Source organism: Dermochelys coriacea, chromosome 6, assembly GCF_009764565.3.
Source record: "Dermochelys coriacea isolate rDerCor1 chromosome 6, rDerCor1.pri.v4, whole genome shotgun sequence".
NCBI classification, from domain to species: Eukaryota; Metazoa; Chordata; order Testudines; family Dermochelyidae; genus Dermochelys; species Dermochelys coriacea.
Window position 1 is genome coordinate 4,155,841 of NC_050073.1, and position 18,136 is coordinate 4,173,976.

The 18,136-nt window shown below is 52.7% G+C and overlaps 1 protein-coding gene across 1 annotated transcript; it reads left to right on the forward strand.

Annotated features, from left to right (window-relative positions):
- Window positions 1-880: 880 nt before the first annotated feature.
- On the forward strand, window positions 881-18,136 carry LOC119856539 (integrin alpha-M-like). Its single transcript, XM_043517257.1, has 15 exons — window positions 881-1,078; window positions 6,135-6,249; window positions 6,394-6,497; window positions 6,711-6,775; window positions 7,412-7,526; window positions 7,968-8,098; window positions 8,359-8,504; window positions 8,963-9,116; window positions 10,586-10,716; window positions 15,174-15,331; window positions 15,498-15,652; window positions 15,818-15,949; window positions 16,504-16,577; window positions 17,689-17,936; window positions 18,117-18,136. Exons 1-15 carry the CDS (start codon window positions 1,042-1,044, stop codon window positions 18,119-18,121), a joined length of 1,770 nt encoding a protein of 589 aa, XP_043373192.1. The 5' UTR covers window positions 881-1,041; the 3' UTR covers window positions 18,122-18,136.

An 18,136-nucleotide genomic window follows, 5' to 3' on the forward strand; every position in this document is an offset into this window, starting at 1 on the left:
AAGTAATTGATCTTTAAATATTCAGGGTAAATAGGCCAAATCCCCTGAGATGGGATATTAGATGGATGGGATCTGAGTTACCCAGGAAAGAATTTTCTGTAGTATCTGGCTGGTAAATCTTGCCCATGTGCTCAGGGTTTAGCTGATTGCCATATTTGGGGTCGGGAAGGAATTTTCCTCCAGGGCAGATTAGAGAGGCCCTGGAGGTTTTTCACCTTCCTCTGTAGCATGGGGCATGGGTGACTTGAGGGAGGCTTCTCTGCTCCTTGAAGTCTTTGAACCATGATTTAAGGACTTCAATAGCTCAAACATGGGTGAGGTTTTTCGTAGGAGTGGGTGGGTGAGATTCTGTGGCCTGCGCTGTGCAGGAGGTCAGACTAGATGATCAGAATGGTCCCTTCTGACCTTAGTATCTATGAATCTATGTTGTGTGTCTGGCTCTGTCTCAGTGTAGTTGTGTGTGTGCGTCTGTATGTTTAGCTTTGTGATGTGTCTCACTGCAGTTGTGTGTGTCTGTCTATCTCTGTGTAGTTGTGTGTGTCTTTCTCAGTGTAGGGGTATGTCTCTGTCTAGTCTCTGTCTATCTAGTGTTTTGTGTCTGTCTAGTTGCGTGCCTCTGTGTGTATGTGTGTATGTCTGCCTTGTGTGTGCATGTGTGTCTCTCTCTCAATGTAGAGGTGTGTGTCTGTATAGCTCAGTGTAGTTGTGTGCATATGTGTAGTTGTGTGTGTCTGTTTCAGTGTAGGTGTGTTGGCTGATCTGTGTTTTTTTGTGTTTTTTGTCAATTGGTGTAGTGTGTTTGTCTGACTAGTTGTGTGTCTGTCTCAGTGTAGCTTTCTTTCTTTCTTTCTTTCTTTCTTTCTTTCTTTCTTTCTTTCTTTCTTTCTGCCACCGCCTCATAACACACTCTCCTTCCTCTGGTCAGTGTTTCTCTCTTTCAGGTATCACTTCTCTTTCCTCTGCACTCTGCTGCCTCCCCTCCAGGCAGCGCCCTTGAACCTCTCACTCCCCGCTCCATAGACACCCCGTACCCAGCACCGGATGGACCCCCTGCCTCTGCTCCTCTACCTGTGCGCAGGTAAGTGCCAGCCAGAGGGACTGGGAAATGCTGGGCTCCTCCACATGGGTGCCAAGCGAGTACCCCTCTGGCAGGGGGATGGGAGCAGCTGGACGGTTGGTACTCCTGGGTCCTATCCCTGGCTGGCTCTGGGCGGGTGGGGGGGAGTGGGGTCTGGTGGGTTACAGCAGGGGACCTGTGCATCAGGAGTCCTAGGTTCTCTCCCCAAATTTGGGAGGGGAATAGGGCTCTAGTGGCTTAGAGGAGGGATGGGGGCGCTGATAACCAGCATTCCTGGGTGCAGTTCCCTCTGTGTTCTGTTCTCCCAGACTCTCTGGGATGGGAGTGGGTCACAGGTGCGACTCCCCTTCTCTGTGGGGCGTATGTGCTCGGTAGGATGTGGGGTGAGGGTCCAGTAGGTGTGAAGTGGATGCAGTGTTTGCAATTGCGCAGTCCTGCTTTAAAACTACAGCCGCTTCCTCCTGCTTTATTGTCACATCTCTATTGTCTGTGAGGGCTGGACCCATCAGGGAATGGAGAGGGGCTGACTTTGGGGTGGCTGAGAGTGAGGGGGATGGGCTGGGCTGGGCAGGGGGGACAGGAAGATGGGGTCTGAAAAGGGATGAAGGGAAGAATGGGGGAGGCCACCTCAGCTCCTCCCCCACCCTCAGCTCCTTTGTCCCCAGGCCCCACCCACCCAGCTCCACAATTCTGCACCCCACTTTGCCCCATATCTGCTCCTCCTACAGCTCTTGGGGTGTTGTTACTACCTCCCAGGCCTGGAGGGGGCAGCTCCCAGGGGATTCTTGCAGAGGGATGGCCACGCTGTGTGTTAGGAATTCACTGTTGCCCCGGTGGGCTGTTTGGTGTATCTTGTGTGACATGAGTTTGGTGGGTCTCAGCTCTGGCTCCCAGGGCACAAGCTTACCAGGCCACCCTGCATTAGCTGACAGACTCGGTAGAGAGACCGAGAACTGCCTGAGACAAGGAGCTCCCACTGCGATGCAGTGGCCAATCCTTGGATGCAGAAGAAGGGGAAACTCAAGTAGGAGCAGAGAGGGTATTTTACCTCTGTATTTGCTAGTGATGCGAGTGCTGCTGGAATCCTGTTCTGTCAGTTCTGGTGCCCAGAGTTGAAGAAAGATATTGATAAAGTGGGGAGGGTTCAGAGAACAGCCATGAGAATGATCAAAGCATTAGAAAACCTGCCTGATGGATTGAGCTCCTTGAGTCTATCGCTATTTAGATTAACAAAGCAAAGGCCAAGGGGTGATGATCTCAGTCTATAAGTACCTGCGTGGGAAACAAATATTTGATGATGGGCTCTTCAATCTAGCAGAGGAGGGTCTAACATGATCCATGGCTGGAAGCTGAAGCTAGACAAATTCAGACTGGAAATGAGATGTAACATTTCTAACATTGAGAATAATTAACCACTGGAACAATTTATCAGGGGTCGTGGTGGATTCCCCGTCACTGGCAATTTTTACATCAAGATTGGATCTTTTTCTCAATGTTCCAGTCTAGTTCAAACAGGGATTAATTCAGAGAAGCTCTCTGGCTCGTGTTACACAGGAAGTCAGGGTAGATGAACGCAGCGGTTCCTTCTGGTGTTCTATTCTGTAATTCTATGAAGGTTGATCTGCCCCGCAACCCTGCAGAAAGTCCTCCTCCCCCCGTGAATCCGGGTTGGCAAGAGATAAATCAAGGGCTTCATTCACCAGTGCTAAACACACTTCTTATATTTATTCTTCATATGGATGTTTCTGCTGCTATGCAAATGAATGCATGGACAATTTGCATAAAATGGCCATCCAGGGCTAGATACAAAGGAAACTTGAATGAACTGGTGCGGAGGGGTTTGTTGTCAGGACTCCTGGGTTCTATCCCCAGCTCTAAGAGGGGAGTGGGGTCTGGTGCTCAGTCTCAGAAAAGTTTTGAAATGAACTTGCTAAGGGTACAGCTAACAATGAGACTTTACATAGGGTAATTAACACTATTACTGTCGGGTGGGCAGGACATTCCCGATCAACTCCACATTTTCAGTTCAAAGCAGAACTGTCTGTTAGTGATAGTAGTGCTGAAGATGTTACAAGCTGACATGCTCACAAGAGGACATGAAGGACGCTTGGAACTGGAGAATTATCAATGCAGAGCCAGAGAGAGACTGTACTGGCCACAAATGAGCAATGAGCTAGCGAAATTGTTAAAATGTGTGAAACAGGCCCCCAGTGCCAACCTAAGCAGAGTAAAAGAGGCTATGTTGGTAAGCAATGAACAGTGAAGGGCATGGTCTGAAGTTGGTGTGGATCTATTTGCATATGCAGGTGAGGGCTCTGTTTTGACACTGGATTATAATTCTCATTCTCTGGAGGTGGTTTTATTTGAAAATAACACACCAAAAACATGTTATAAAGCAGATGAAATCTGTATTTTGCAGGCATGAAATCCCTGAAGTTATTTTCCCAGCGCTGAGATGCAGCCACCTATGGGGTAGAGCCTGGGGGCTGTTTGTACAAGGATTCCCTCAGCCAGCACTGAGATGTGGCCACTTGTTGGGTCTCTCTGGGAGGGGATGGGGGGAGGTGTGACTCTCACTCTCCATGGGGCACATGTGCTTGGTAAGATGTGGGCTGGGGTTGAAGGGCAGGAAATGGATGGGGTTGGCATGGTCCTGCTGTAAAGCGACCACAGCTTCTTCCTGATTCAAGGTCATGTCTCCTCTGTCTGTGAAACTGGGACCTCTCAGGGCATGGGGGGAGGTCACACATTGTTTTGGCTGAGAATGAGGATGAGAAATTTGAGGCTGGGACTGGGGACTTTGAGACACATTGGGAGATGTGTCCTAAAAAGGGATGAAGGGAAGACTGGGGGAGCCTGCCCCAGCCCTCTCAGCACCTCTTTTGTCCAACCAGCCCCACAATTTCCCAACCTCACCCTGCAGCCCCACAATTCTGCACCCCACTTTGACCCACATCTGCTCCTCCTGCAAATGTGGACAGTCTTTATCGTCTCCCACCCTGGAGGGGGCAGCTCCAAGGGGATTCTCCGTCCCAAGTCTGGGCTTGCAGGGATGGAGAGGGCAGAAGGGCCAGGGGAGAGGAGAGAAAAGCCAACCTGAGAGATTCTTACACTCCCTACTTCTCTCCCACAATTCTTCTCAGCCCTGCTTGCCTCCTGCAGCAGCCCTGTTTGGCTATCAGGAGGTGGGGGATGTGGGGAAGATCAGCCAATTGGAAAGGGGTTTCCCCACTCACCCACTTCCCCCAGCCAGTCCCACGGAGGATGGCGGGGAGTTAGTTAGCTACCCAATGCATTAGGGATTCAGTGTTGCCATCCATTGCCTGTTTCTTGTGTGACATGAGTTTAGTGGGTCTCAGCTTTGGCTCCCACAACACAAATTTTACCAGTGTGATGCTGTGGCCAAAAGGGCTATTGCGATCCGTGTATGCATGAACTGGGGAATCTCGAGCAGGAAGAGAACCTCAGAGTTATGAACACCAGAGTTACGAACTGACTAGCCAACCCCACACTTCATTTGAACCAGAAGTAGGCACCCAGGCAGAAGTAGAGCCCACCCCACCCCACCCCCGCCCCAAAAGCAAATACAGTATGGTGCTGTGTTAAATGCAAACTACTAAAAATATAAAGGGGAATCTGCATTTTTCTTCTACATAGTAAAGTTTCAAAGCTGTATGAAGTCAATGTTCAGTTGTAAACTTTTGAAAGAACTGTAATGTTTTGTTCAAGCTATGAACATTTCAGAGTTACGAACAACCTCCATTCCCGGGGTGTTCATAACTCTGAGGTTCTATTGCATTTTACCTCTGTATTTGCCCCTGGTGCGACCCCCTTCTGGAATAGCGAGTCCAATTCTGGTTACCACAATTCATGAAGGATGTTGATAAATTGGAGAGGGGTCAGAGAAGTGCCATGAGACTAATGAAAGGATTGGAGAACCTGCCTCAAAGTGATAGACTCAAGGAGATCAATCTTAAGGGAAGGTTAAGGGGTGGCTTGACCCAAGTCTGTGAGTACTTATGAGAAGAACAAATATTTAATATTGGTCTCTTCAGACTAGCAGATAAAGGGTAACACGAGCCAGTGGCCGAAAGCTGATGATAGACAAACAACGGCCATGCCTACACTAGCGATCGTACAGTGGCACAGCTGTACCAATGCAGCTGCACCGACGTAAGATCACTCGTGTAGCTACTCCATGCCGACAGGAAAGAGCTCTCCGGTCAACGTAATTAAACACCCTCAATGAGTGGTGGTAGCTCTGTCTGTGGGAGAAGCTCTCCTGCCGACATAGCGTTCTGCACACTGCCACTTACGCCAGTGAAACTTATGTCACTCAGAGGTGTGTTTTTTCATACCCCTGAGTAACATAAGTTTTGCTGCCGTAAGTGGTCGTGCAGACTTGGCTTATAACTGCAAATAAAGCCGACATTTTTAACAGGAAGCGTAATTCACCATTGGAACAGTTTGCCATGAGCTGTCGTGGATTCTCCATCACTGGACATTTAAAATCATGATTGGACGTTTTTCTGAAAGTCCTGCCGTAGTTCAATCAGGAATTAATGCAGGGAAGTTCTCTGGCCTGTGTTACCCGGGAGGTCAGACTAGACAATCACAATGGTCCCTTCTGGCCTTGGAATCTATGAGTCTATGAAGTCTCTGATCTGACCCTCGTACCCCCTACAGGAAGTGCACCTGCTATGGATCAGCATCAGGGAAGCTGATGGAGATAAATCTAGGACTCCGTTCACCAGCACTAGTTCCACTCATGATATTTATTTTTAAGTGGGAGTGTCTGGCACTATGCAAATAAATGCAGGGAATGATTTGCATAATATAGCCCTGGAGGACTAGGGAGCAGGTGGTGAGGAATTGGGAGTCAGGACGTCCGGGTTCTAACCCTGGCTTTGGGAGAGGAGTGGGATTTGTTGAGTTAGAGCGGGGTGTGCGTGTGTGGAATTCAGTCCCGTAGCCAGAAGGAGCCGGCCCCTCAGCCCCAACCACTGGCCCGTTCTCCATAGGGGAAGCTCTAATTAGTGACTGTTTAACCCTGCAGTGCTGGCACCAAACCATGGATTCAGTGTGGATGTGGAAGGACCCATCACCTTCCAGGAGACAGCAGCGGGCTTTGGGCAGAGCGTGGTGCAGTTCGGGAGTGCCAGCACTGGGGGGTAAGGGCCGAACGTGGACTCAGGGCCCCACATGACTCATGCCCAATGCTAAGGGGCTTGTCTCGCTGGGCTGCCCCTCGTGGGATCCACTCCCCTGGGTGTGATGAGGCATCTCCCTAACTCCCCTCTGCTTTCTCCCAGCAGACTGATCGTCAGGGCCCCGCAGCAGATAGGAGGCGTGAATGAAACTGGCAAAGTCTACAAGTGCGAACCGGGTTCCAGACGCTGCCAGGAGATCCCCATTCAGAGTAGGGGGCACCCTGTGCTGTGGGGTGCAGCAACAGGATTGAAGTGGGAGTCAGGACTCCTGGATTCTGTCCTCAGCTCTGGGAGGGAGTGGGGTGGGGTCTAGTGGTTAGATCGGGGGGCGCTGGGAGTCAGGAATCCTTGGTTCTATCCTCAGCTCTGGGAGAGGAATGGAGTTTATTTGCTCACCCTGGTGTGCTTCTCTCCCCTGTCAGGACCCCCCGATGCCATGAACATGTCCCTCGGTTTGTCTCTGGCGGCCCGTGGCTCTGAGTTCCTGGTAGGTACCACACCCAGGGGAGATGGGTGCTGGGACTGGGGTCTGACATTTACTCCCTCGTCATTCCAGGGGACAGTTCCCTCCCCAGAACCCCACTACTCATGGACGGTAGTAACTGGGCTGTGTCAGCATGACTGGAGCAATGGTACAGAGGTGACAATTGGGTGACATCACCATGACTACACGATAACTGTGCGAGGGCTGTTGGTAACTCCTGTAACTGGAGGGGGGGCACAAGGATGCATTGGGAAATGGTGGTAGCCAGGTAGCCTTGGTTTGGCAACAGTGACCAGGTGAGATGATGTTGTGAGGGATGGAGGCAACTGGCTGATGTTGCCATGGTGACAGTGACTAGAAGGAAGCAGGAAGCTGATGTAGCAGGAAGCATTGTAACTGGGTTGTCACCATGGCGACAGTGACTGTGCGTGAATGTAGCAGGGAGCGTTGGAACCAGGTGATGCCCTCGTGTGCGTCCCGTCTGCCCCAAGGGGGTCCCCTGCCCTGGCAGGGCCTTTCCCTGCATCCATGGGTGGGGGGGAGCAGACCCCTGGCTCCCCCATCAGACCCCTGGCTCCCCCACCCTCAGTGGTCTGTTCAGAGGGGCACCTACGGACCCCCTGCCTTCTCGTGCCCCAGGTGTGCGGCCCCACGGTGCACCGGGCCTGTGGGGAGAATATGTACGTCAACGGCTACTGCTTCCGCCTGGACCAGAGCCTCCAGCAGCTCCAGCGCATCCCGGACAATCTGCCAGGTGAGGGATGACACGGGTGTGCGGGGGGGGACCTACGCTCTGGGGTCACGGGTGGGTACAAGGGACATGGGAAGTTGGAGGGGAGATGGGTCTAGATGGGTCTGATATGGGTTGGGATACCAGGCTAGGTGGGCCCATTGGTGTGATTCAGGATGTCAGTAGGAGCTGGGAGTCAGGACGCCTGGGTTCTGTCCCAGCTCTGGGCGGGGGAGGGGTGTATTTTTTCATCCCAGTGCATGTTATGGGATGCTCTCAGGACCCCTCCATGGCAGGGACGGGATGATATTGCGACAGGGGGACCGAGGGGTCTGATCGGGGTGGCCAGCAGGGGGCGGGATATCAGGTTAGATGCGCCCAGTGGTCTGATCTAGCTCTTTCTGGGGGGTTTTCTCCATGTTTGTGGAGTTGAGTCAGGACGTGTTTCTTTCCTGACCCTCTCAGAGTGCCCCAGACGTGCCACAGACATAGCGCTCCTCGTCGACAGCTCGGGCAGCATCGCACCTGTGGACTTTGGAAAAATGAAGACATTTGTCGCTGAGATCATGAAGCGTTTCCCCAGCACCGACACGCAGGTAACGGGCAGAAGCTCAACCCTGACTACGTACCCTGCCCCTCGCAGACAGTGCTGACCCCAGTACCCCAGTGTGGCGCTAGGGGGCGCTGTGCTGCAGGGAGCAGCAATGGATTTTGCCTCCAAAACCAGGAAAAAATTCCAACAGAACCACTACGTCCCGACTGCCTTCCCCAGCCCTTAACTGAGTCTGATTCCTGCTTTTCTTACCTTCCACCCCTGGGGTGGTTTTCCTCTCTTCTCCCCTGCCTTCCCTTGCAGTTCGCCCTCATGCAGTACTCCAATAAATTTGAATTGCACTTCGACTTCATGGCGTACAGGAGAAGTCATCACCCCGATCACCTTGTCTGGAGGATTGAGCAGCTTCATGGAACGACATACACGGCCACAGCCATCCGGAAAGTCGTGTAGGTATTGCCTTCCTCCCCGTGCTGACTTCACAGGGAATGGGCTGTAAGGACATGTGAGCTAAGGGAAAGGACTCAGGACTGGTGGGTTCTATCCCCAGCTGTGGGAAGGGACTGGGGACTAGTGGTTAGAGCAGGGGGGCTGGGCATCAGGACTCCTGGGCTCTGTCCCCACTCCGGGAGGTGGGTGGGCATAAGTAGGTTAGAGCAGGAAGGGAAATACTGCGAGCAAGGGCTCCTAGGATCTATTGCCAGCTCTGAGCTTCTGTTGCTGTGTGACTTTAAGCAAGTCACAGCGCCACCGTGTGCCTCAGTTTCTCCATTGGTTAAATGGAGGCAATGACAGTGGCCTCCTTTGTAAAGGACTTTGAGATCTGCAATGTCAAAGCAGTGGACGAGCGCTAGGTGTTATTATGTATCAATAACCCTCCCAGGCGTTCCCCACCCCTCTTTTCCAGGCGGGAGCTGTTCACCTCTGGGAGAGGCGCTCGGGATGAGGCCACCAAGGTTCTCATTGTGATCACAGATGGGGAGAAATACAAAGACCCGCTTTCTTATTCAGACGCCGTCCCTGAGGCTGACAAAGCTGGAATCATCCGCTACGCCATTGGGGTGAGCTGCGGCCGTGTGGAGAACTAGTAGGGATCTGAGCCCATATCCAGGTTCCCATTAGATAAGGGAGAAGACTGACCCAGGGTTCGCAAAAAGAAAAGGAGTACTTGTGGCACCTTAGAGACTAACAAATTTATTTGAGCATAAGCTTTCGTGAGCTACAGCTCACTTCATCGGATGCATCTGATGAAGTGAGCTGTAGCTCACGAAAGCTTATGCTCTAATAAATTTGTTAGTCTCTAAGGTGCCACAAGTACTCCTTTTCTTTTTGCGAATACAGACTAACACAGCTGTTACTCTGAAACCTGACCCAGGGTTGTAACTGGGTCAATGTGTGACATTTTAGGAGAGCTGGAGCTCCTCTGTTGTTCAGGTTGAGCAGAGCTTTCTAGTTAAAGGTTGGGTTTTCTGCCTGCCCTACAGTCCACATGCTGACTCAGATTGCCATGAAATTTGGAATTCCTCATGGGGTCACAGGTTAGGATTTGGGGTCACTTGAACTAGGGACTCCTGACATACAGCCTCCCAGTTAAACAGCAAAATCAGCTGGTTCTAATATTTTTTTCTCCACACACCTGGGGCTCAAACAACGGCTCTGATCCTCCCCAAACTGGTGTCAGTCACTTGACATTTATCTCCTTGAAACTGCTGAGCCAAAGAGATTGAAATGAGCATCAGTAACAGGATAAAGGGCAAGTCTACGCAACAAACTTAAGTCGACTTAAGTTATGTTGTCACACAGCCACCTCAGTAATTCAATCATTTTTTCATGTCCACATTATCCTCCTTCTGCTGGTGGTGTGCGTCCTCACCAGGAGCGCTTGTACCGACTTAACTGTCAGTGTGGGGCATGGTGGGGCACTGACAGCCAGCGCCCCCAGGCGATATAAGCAATGTGGTGCCTATGTGGACATTGCACCGACCTGACTACATTGAGTTAAGTGCACCGGCTCTTGCGGAAGTGGAGTTATGAAGTCGGTGTGGTGGACAAGTTACATGGGTGGGAGCTACATTTTAGCGAGGCCGCTTACAGAGTTAGGTCGACGTAAGCCTTACATCAACAAACTCGGGTTTAGAATCATAGATTCCCAGGCCACTAGTGACTTTTGCAGTCATCAAGTCTGAGCTCCCGTGGAGCACAGGCCAGAGAACTGCCCCAAATAATCCCTGCTGAAACCAGAGCAGATCTCTTAGAAAACCAGCCAGTCTTGAGATAAAAATTGCCAAGGATTTAATAGTGCCCACTGTACAGTACAGCCGCCCCTTTCCCACCCCTCCTCCTCTGCTGCCCCCTAGTGCCCATTATACAGTACAGCCGCCCCTTTCCCACCCCCAGCCTCCACTGCCCCTAGTGCCCATTATACAGTACAGCTGCCCCTTCCCCACCCCTCACCCTCCGCTGCCCCCAGTGCCCATTATACAGTACAGCTGCCCCTTCCCCACCCCTTACTGCTCTCTCTGCCCCACAGTGCATCGAGGGGTCACTGTTTCCCAACAGGCTGCACTACTTTGGCCAGGCCGTCAGTGGCAGGACAGACCTGACGGGGGACGGACTGCCAGACATTGCGGTGGGGGCACAAGGGCAGGTCCTGCTGCTGAGGTGAGTTACTCTGTATCGTTGCACTGCTCCACATTGCAGTCTCGGGCCTTGTCTACACTACAGAGTTTTTTTGATAGAAGTTATGTCAGCGATTAAGAAGTGCTATAATTTCATCGCTATTGCATGTTCACACTACGCTCCTTGTATCGGCAGAGCACATCCACACTTGGTGTTCTAGCATTGACAGTGAGAGCAGGGCACTGTGTGGGTACCTATCCCAGTGTGCAACTCGCCACATTCTGCAGCTAGGAAGTGTGGGAAGGCGGAGTGGATCGCAGTGCCTCATGGTGCTAGGTCAACATCCCATGATGCACTATTTTCTGTCCCAGCATTCCATGGGCTTCCGACCAATTTTAGCGGCATTTTTAACACCCCCTGTTTACTGTGCGCCCGCCATCTCTGTGTGAAAGGATGGATCCCGCAATTCTCTCTACTGTTGTGATCACTGTTCTGAACACATCGGAGCTGGTCAGGCAGTACATCATGAGCACCCAATCTGTACATCAGTAGAAAGGGGTACTTCTCTGAGGTACTGCAGGCACTTGTTGATCACGGCAGGCATTTCAATGACATCAGCACAGGGTGGTCCGGGAAGGTGCATGACACACGCATCTTAAAGAACACTGGTCTGTACAGAAAGGTGTAAGCAAGGACTTTCTTTCCACACCAGAAGATTCCAGTGGGGGATTTTGAAATGCCCACAGTTTTCCTGGGAGACCCAACCTACCCCTTACGCCCATGGCTCATGAAGCCTTACTTGGGAAAACCTGGACAGCAGCAAGGAGCTCTTCAACAATAGGCTGAGTAGGTGCAGAATTATCCTGGAATGTGCTTTGGCAGGTTAAGAGCGCGCTAGCGATGCCTTTCTGGCAGGTTAGATCTAAGTGAGAAAAAGAATTCAATGGTCATAGCTGACTGCTGACTGAGGCAAGATTTTGAGATTGCGAACCAGTAATGTGAATTTCTATACAGCAATCTGCCATGCTTCATTAAACTCAATTATCTTATTTGACCTAGCACTTGCGTTGATTCCTGACTGGGATTTCTAGTAAGCAAATGATTAGAATGCATGTAAATATTACTAGCAGCAACAATCACTATGTGTAGGCATGGGCGGTCGGTGAACCGGGGGCTCGGGGATGCTATCCCCTAGTCTAGCTCACCCCTTCTACTCAGGGCTCTACCCCTCCCATCCCACCCTTCCCTGCCAGAGCCCAGAGCCCCCCCTGCTCCCACACACACACAGAAGCCCTGAGCGCCAGGCGGGTGATGCAAGCACCGGCTCCAGCTTTCTGGCGTCCCTGGCTGCAGGCCAGCCCCCTCTAGCCCCAGCCCCAGGGCTCCTCTGTCACTTTTATCATCCTCTCATGGGCCTTTAGAATGCGCTCCTCATACCTCTTTCTGTCCCATCTTTCCATTTCTCTCAGTACCATGTGTTCTTTTTTTTCTGACTCAGAGGATTGGAGCACCTCTCTGAACACGTCCTCCTTGCTCCACCTTTGTTGCTTCCTTATCTGGAGGAGGTGCTCTGCCGGTGTGTAGTGGGGACCCCTGAATGCCACATCTGCAGATGCATAAGAAACAATACACAGAAGCCTGATAGTTAGTTCACGCACAGCATTGAATCATTACAGTAAAATACACCTCTTGTAACATAGCAATCACTTTCTCAATGTCCCTTGGCAAGCACACATCTCAACGAACACCCTAAACAAGGTGAGTATGGCCTAGGTGGAGGGTGGTCATTCAAAATGGGGCAAAGGGTGTTGATGATGCTATCAGAGGATCAGTGAAGGGGACTGTGGACAATATTGTAAATTCTGCCACCATTTTCCACAGGCGGGTGTCATTGAAGCTGATATCTCATTCCTGAGGGTAAGCAAGGGCGCATCTACTGCCTGCATCCAGGTTCAGACCAGGTCCCTATGCTGCTCACCTGTGTGCCTCTTTGGTCCCTGCACAAGTGATTGCCGAGTGGTGCGGGAAAATTTCCTACAATGGGGAAGGAACAAAGCAGCTCTGCCAAGGAACCTTTGACAGAGAATTGACAAAACCTCCAGGGTAGTTTCCTAGAGATCTCTCTGGAGGATTCCCATGAAATCTAGGTGTGCATCAGCACCCTGTTCTGCTGCATTGCTAAGCTGCAGGGGGAAAGCTAGTCTTGCACAGGTTTCAGAGTAGCAGCCGTGTTAGTCTGTATTTGCAAAAAGAAAAGGAGTACTTGTGGCACCTTAGAGACTAACAAATTTATTAGAGCATAAGCTTTCGTGAGCTACAGCTCACTTCATTTCTCTCTCTTCCTTCACCCACCGCTACAGTATGCAGAGCAAAGGACAGCTGTCCGCCATGTAATGGAGCAGTATCTGCTCAAACAGATCACTCACTGGGGGTCTCCTCTCCTGCATCATGCTCACCGGAGACAGACTTCTGGGACTGGCTACACCCCTCTGGAGTGGAAAAGAGTTCCTGACTCACCATGGAACCGGACGACCCTGCCGTGGGGTCCAAAGCGTCCTCCAACTTGACCTCCTCATCCACCACTTCGTCCTCAGGGTTAGGTCCACTTTCCATTCCCTCCCGCCCCACCAAAGTGTCCACGGGGCTCTTGGTGGTGGAGGTGGGGTTGCCACCTAGGATGTGTCCAACTACTTGTAGAAGCGGCAGCTCTTTGTTGCAACACCGGAGTGAGGGTTTGCCTCCCTTGCCTTCTGGTACGACTGCCTCAGCTCCTTTATCTTCGCTCTGCACTGCACCATGTCCCGATTTGTAGCCCTTCTCACATATGCCATGAGAAATCTGCCCGTAGGTCTTGAAGTTGTGGCAGCAGAGCAGCGGGGTTCGAACCGCTGATTAGAGCGGTCAAGTCGTAGATTTGCCAAATTTCTAGTCACACCGAACCGAATGCCTCCCCCTTCCCTGAGGCCCTATCCCTGCCCTGCCCCTTCCCCAAAGCCCCGCCCCCGCTCACTACATTCCCCCTCCATCAGTGCATCGCTCTCCCCCACCCTCACTCACTCTCACTGGGCTGGGGCAGGAGTTGGGGTGCAAGAGGAGGTGAGGGCTCTAAGTGGGGATGCGGGCTCCAGGGTGGGGCCAATAATGAGGGGTTCAGGATACGGGAGGAGACTCGTCCTGGGGCAAGGAGTTGGGGTGTGTGAGGGCTCCGGCTGTGGTGCAGGCTCTGGGGTTCGGCTGGGGATGAGGAGTTTGGGGTGTAGGGGGGCTCCAGGCTGGGGTGTGGGGTTGAGAGATTTGGAGTGAGGGAGGGGGCTGTGGGTTGAGGCAGAGGGTTGGGGTGCAGGAGGGGGTGAGGGCTGTGGGCTGGGGATGCTGGCTATGGGGTGGGGACGGGATGAGGAGTTCAAGGTGTGGGAGGGAGCTCTGGGTGGGGCAAGGGATTGGGGTGCAGAGGGGGTGAGGGCTCTGGGCTGGGGGTGCTGGCTCTGGGGTGGGGCTACAGATGAGGGGTGTGGAGTACAAGAGGGGGCTCTGGATGGGGGGGCTCAGGGTTGGGGCACGGGGTTGGGAATCAGGGTTGGGGCATGGACTGACCTCTGGCGGCTCCTGCTCAGCAGTGCAGTGGGGGGGGGGGGGTTAAGGCAGGCTCTCCTACTGCCATGTGCACCCCAGAAACAGCTAGCAGGTCCGGGTCCTAGGTGGGGGGGCAGGAGGCTTCACACACCACTCTTGTGATCAGCACCGCCCCCCCGCCTCTCCCCGCAGCTCCCATTGGCCGGGGAGCGCAGAGCCAGCACTCAGAGAACGTGCCCCCCGCCCCAGAGGCCAGACCGTCTGGCAAATTCTGGGGCGCAGCGCGGTGCCAGCCAGGATGGGAAGGGACTAGCCTGCCTGAGAGCCGCAGCACCACCGACCGGACTTTTAACGGCCACCTGGTCAGCGGTGCTGACCGGAGCCGCCAGGGTCCCTTTTCAACCGGTTGTTCCATTTGAAATGCAGGAAGGGCATTGTGGGAGACCTCCTGGGGGCCAATTATAGCAACATGACCAAGCGCAGTCTTTACACTGGCACTTTGTTGACAAAACTTTGACGCCAAAAAGCTCGATGCCTCTCGTCGAGGTGGTTTTACGTTGTCAGCAAAACAGGAGAGTTTTGTTGCCATAAGTCCCATTGTAGTGTGTAAACCTCCAGTGTTTTGTGGACAAATGCTGCCTTTTGTAGAAAAAATCTCTGTATTGTAGACAAGGCCTTAGGATGCTGTCTGAGTGTGAGTGTCTGTGACTGCTGTCCCCAGCTGGAGAATGGCACAATGACAGCTCTGCTGCTCCCTTCTCTGCCCCCCAGCATCTCCTCTAGCAGAGCTACGTGTCCATAACCCATCTCCCTGGGGTGCTGTGAGCACATCCAGGCTGGGTGGGAGGCTCAGGGGAGGGAGGGGGCCTGGGTCTGGCCCCATTGCAGGGAGCAGCTGGGAGACGGTTCTGTTCCTCCCATGGCAGGTCCCGGCCAGTCCTCAGAGTCGGGGTCTCCATCAGCTTCCAACCCCCCACGATCCCAACCTCAGCTTTCGACTGCCAGGGGCAGGAGCAGCTCAACACGGAAGCCAGCAGGGCAGAGGTCTGCTTCACTGTCACTAAGAGCACCAGTGACAGCCTAGGTCAGACCAAACCCACCCCCATTCCCCTCCCCTCTGAACGAGCCAGTCCCCTGTCCTGGGGATGGATCAGAACCAGCACCTCCTAGAAGGGCAAAGCCCTGTGTCCAATTTCCCCTTGAAGTTCCTGCTCTCAATTTCTCTGTTCCTCGTTTCCCCTTCCCCGTAGGTAACAGGATCTCCAGCACCATCCAGTACCGCCTGGCTCTGGACCCCGGGTGGACGAAGATCCGAGCCGCCTTCGAGTCCACCAGCCCTGTCCTGAGCAGAGAACTGCGGCTCAGCATCGAGACGAGATGTGAGATATATCAGATAATGTTTCCTGTGAGTGTTGGGGAGTCCTAACCCCTTCCCCTCCTACTGTGTCTGCCCCTCCAACTCTGCTCCTTGCTCCCAAATAACCCAGAGAACAAACCTCTCTCCTGGTCCCACCCAGCCCCCAACCCCCCTTTCCCTTCAGGGGCCCGGCATGTCTCTCTGTCTCCCCAGCTCTGCCCAGAGGACACCCTGACCCCCATCAACCTGCGTCTCAACTACACCCTGATGGGGGAGCCCATCTCTACCGCTAGCAACCTCAAACCCATCTTGAGTGAGGACTCTGCGACAGTATCTGCAGGCTTGGTAAGCTGCCAGAGCCAGGCCCCGCAGTGGGTCTGCTGCAAGGATCGAACCAGTAACCGTGGGGTTTGAAAGCAAGAGTCTGGAAAATTCAGAGGCAGCAGCCACTCGAGGGTGACAGATGGATGCTGAGTTTGCCTTGGCATCTCCCCTCCATGGGAAAATTCCAACTTCTCCTCAAAGCTCCCCAAATTTCTGTCCAAAAAACCAAATATTTTGGCTAAAAAAAAATAATTTTTACGAAACAATTGTCAATATTTATTTTGGGTAGTGCCCCCTAGAGGGGAAAGATCCCATGTCCTGTTCCCCATGCCCCTGAGCCGGCCAGTCCTCCAGCTGTGGCACTCCTAGAAGTGTGAAACTGCCACTGGGCAGAGGGTGAGGAGGAAGGGCTGGGGCGGGGGCTGATGATGGGTTTAGCTGTCCCCCAGTGCAGGGGGCTGCGAGGTGCTGGGGTAACAGGAGGGTCCTTGGGTCCCCGCAGTATCACTCCGGCAGGTGGTGCTGCAGACCCCTCCCCACTCACTCTGATCCTGCTCTCTTGGGTGTCCAGCCAGCTCCCATTTCAGAAGGACTGTGGCACAGATGACCGCTGCGATGACCAGTTAGAAATCTACTTCAGTTTCTCTGGGTAAATCACTGAATCCTCCCGCCAAAACACCTACCATGGTGGGACACATTTGGCTTGATCGCGCTTCAGATCTTCAACATCCAGCTGGAGATCTTGTTAGATTTCCAGTGCTGATGGATGGGGGGTGTGAAGGGTTGCCCCCTCCCAGTCCAGGGTGCCCCCTGATGTACTGGGGATAACACTGAGCCTGCCGGTTCCACCAGCCTGGGCTCCCTTACACTGTTTTGCTGAGCCAGGCCCTCAAGCCTCCTCCAGCACACACCCAGGTAGGGACACACCCAGCCTGTGTCTTGCGCTACACAGAAAACTGTACAGCATAAGCCTATGAAAATCACCACTTCTCTTAATGTGGAGGAAGATATGCACAGCTTTTTGTCCCCCAGTTATGACTTGCACAAACTGGTTTAGAGAAAACAAACACGTGTTTAATAACTACAAAGGATAGATTTTAAATGATTATAAGGGATAGAAAACAGATCAAAGCAGATTACTGAGCAAAAAAAACAAACATGCAAACTAAGGTTAATACACTAAAGGAACTGGCTACAAGTAGTAATTTCTCATCCTAAATGTTGTTTTAAGCAGATTGCAGAGTTTCTTGTAGACAAACCGCTCTTGCTTGCAGCTTAGAACCCCAGATACTCCTTTCACAGGCCAGACACCTTCTAGTCTGGGTCCAGTCCTTTTTCCCCAGATCAATCTTAGGTATTTTCAGCAGTCATCTTGGGCAGGGATTTAGTGAAGAACCAGCCCTGATAAACTCACTTCCCTGCCTTATATAGGATTTACATGTGGCGGGAATCCTTTGTTTCCCTGTTTGAGCCCCATCCCCAAACAAATAGGAAAATCACATTCAGTAAATCATCACCTTTCCAATGATACCGCACGTGACCCATCTTGCATAAAATACAAATTAGTTATGCCATATTCATATCACAACAGTAGCTCTATGAAGAATATGGGGCATAGTGTCACAGGGTGCACTGCTGTGGGGAAGATGCTCCACTGGAAGCTCACAGCGCTGGTGTCCCCGGCTGGGTACTGCTAGAAGAAGTTCACAGAGCATCCAGGGCACTGCCCTGAGGAAGCTCACCCCTTTTTCCCCACTTAGCTTGAGCACCCTGGTGGTGGGCGTCACCCCCGAACTCAACACTACCATCTCCATCCAGAATCGCGGGGAGAATTTCTACAGCACCAGTGTGCGATTCTTCTTCCCGGCCGCGCTGTCCTACCGCCGGGTCCTGCTGCTCCAAGTACCCCAACGAACACCAGGCATGAGGGGCAGGCTCTGCAGTGGGGAGCTGTGCTGCAGGGAGTGGACAGAGAGCTCAGCAGGGGGCTCTGTGCTACAGGGAGCAGGTAGGGGGCTCGATAGGGGAGCTGAGATGCGAGGAAGCAGGGGCTCCGCGGGGGGTGCCAAGCTGCAGAGAGCGGGCGGGGGGGGGGCTCGGCAGGGGTGCTGAGTTGCAGGGAGTGTGCAGGGGGCTTGTGAGGGGTGCTGTGGTCTACGTCTCTCACTGGCTGGTCTCTCATGGTCAGTCTAACAGGAGGGCCGTAGC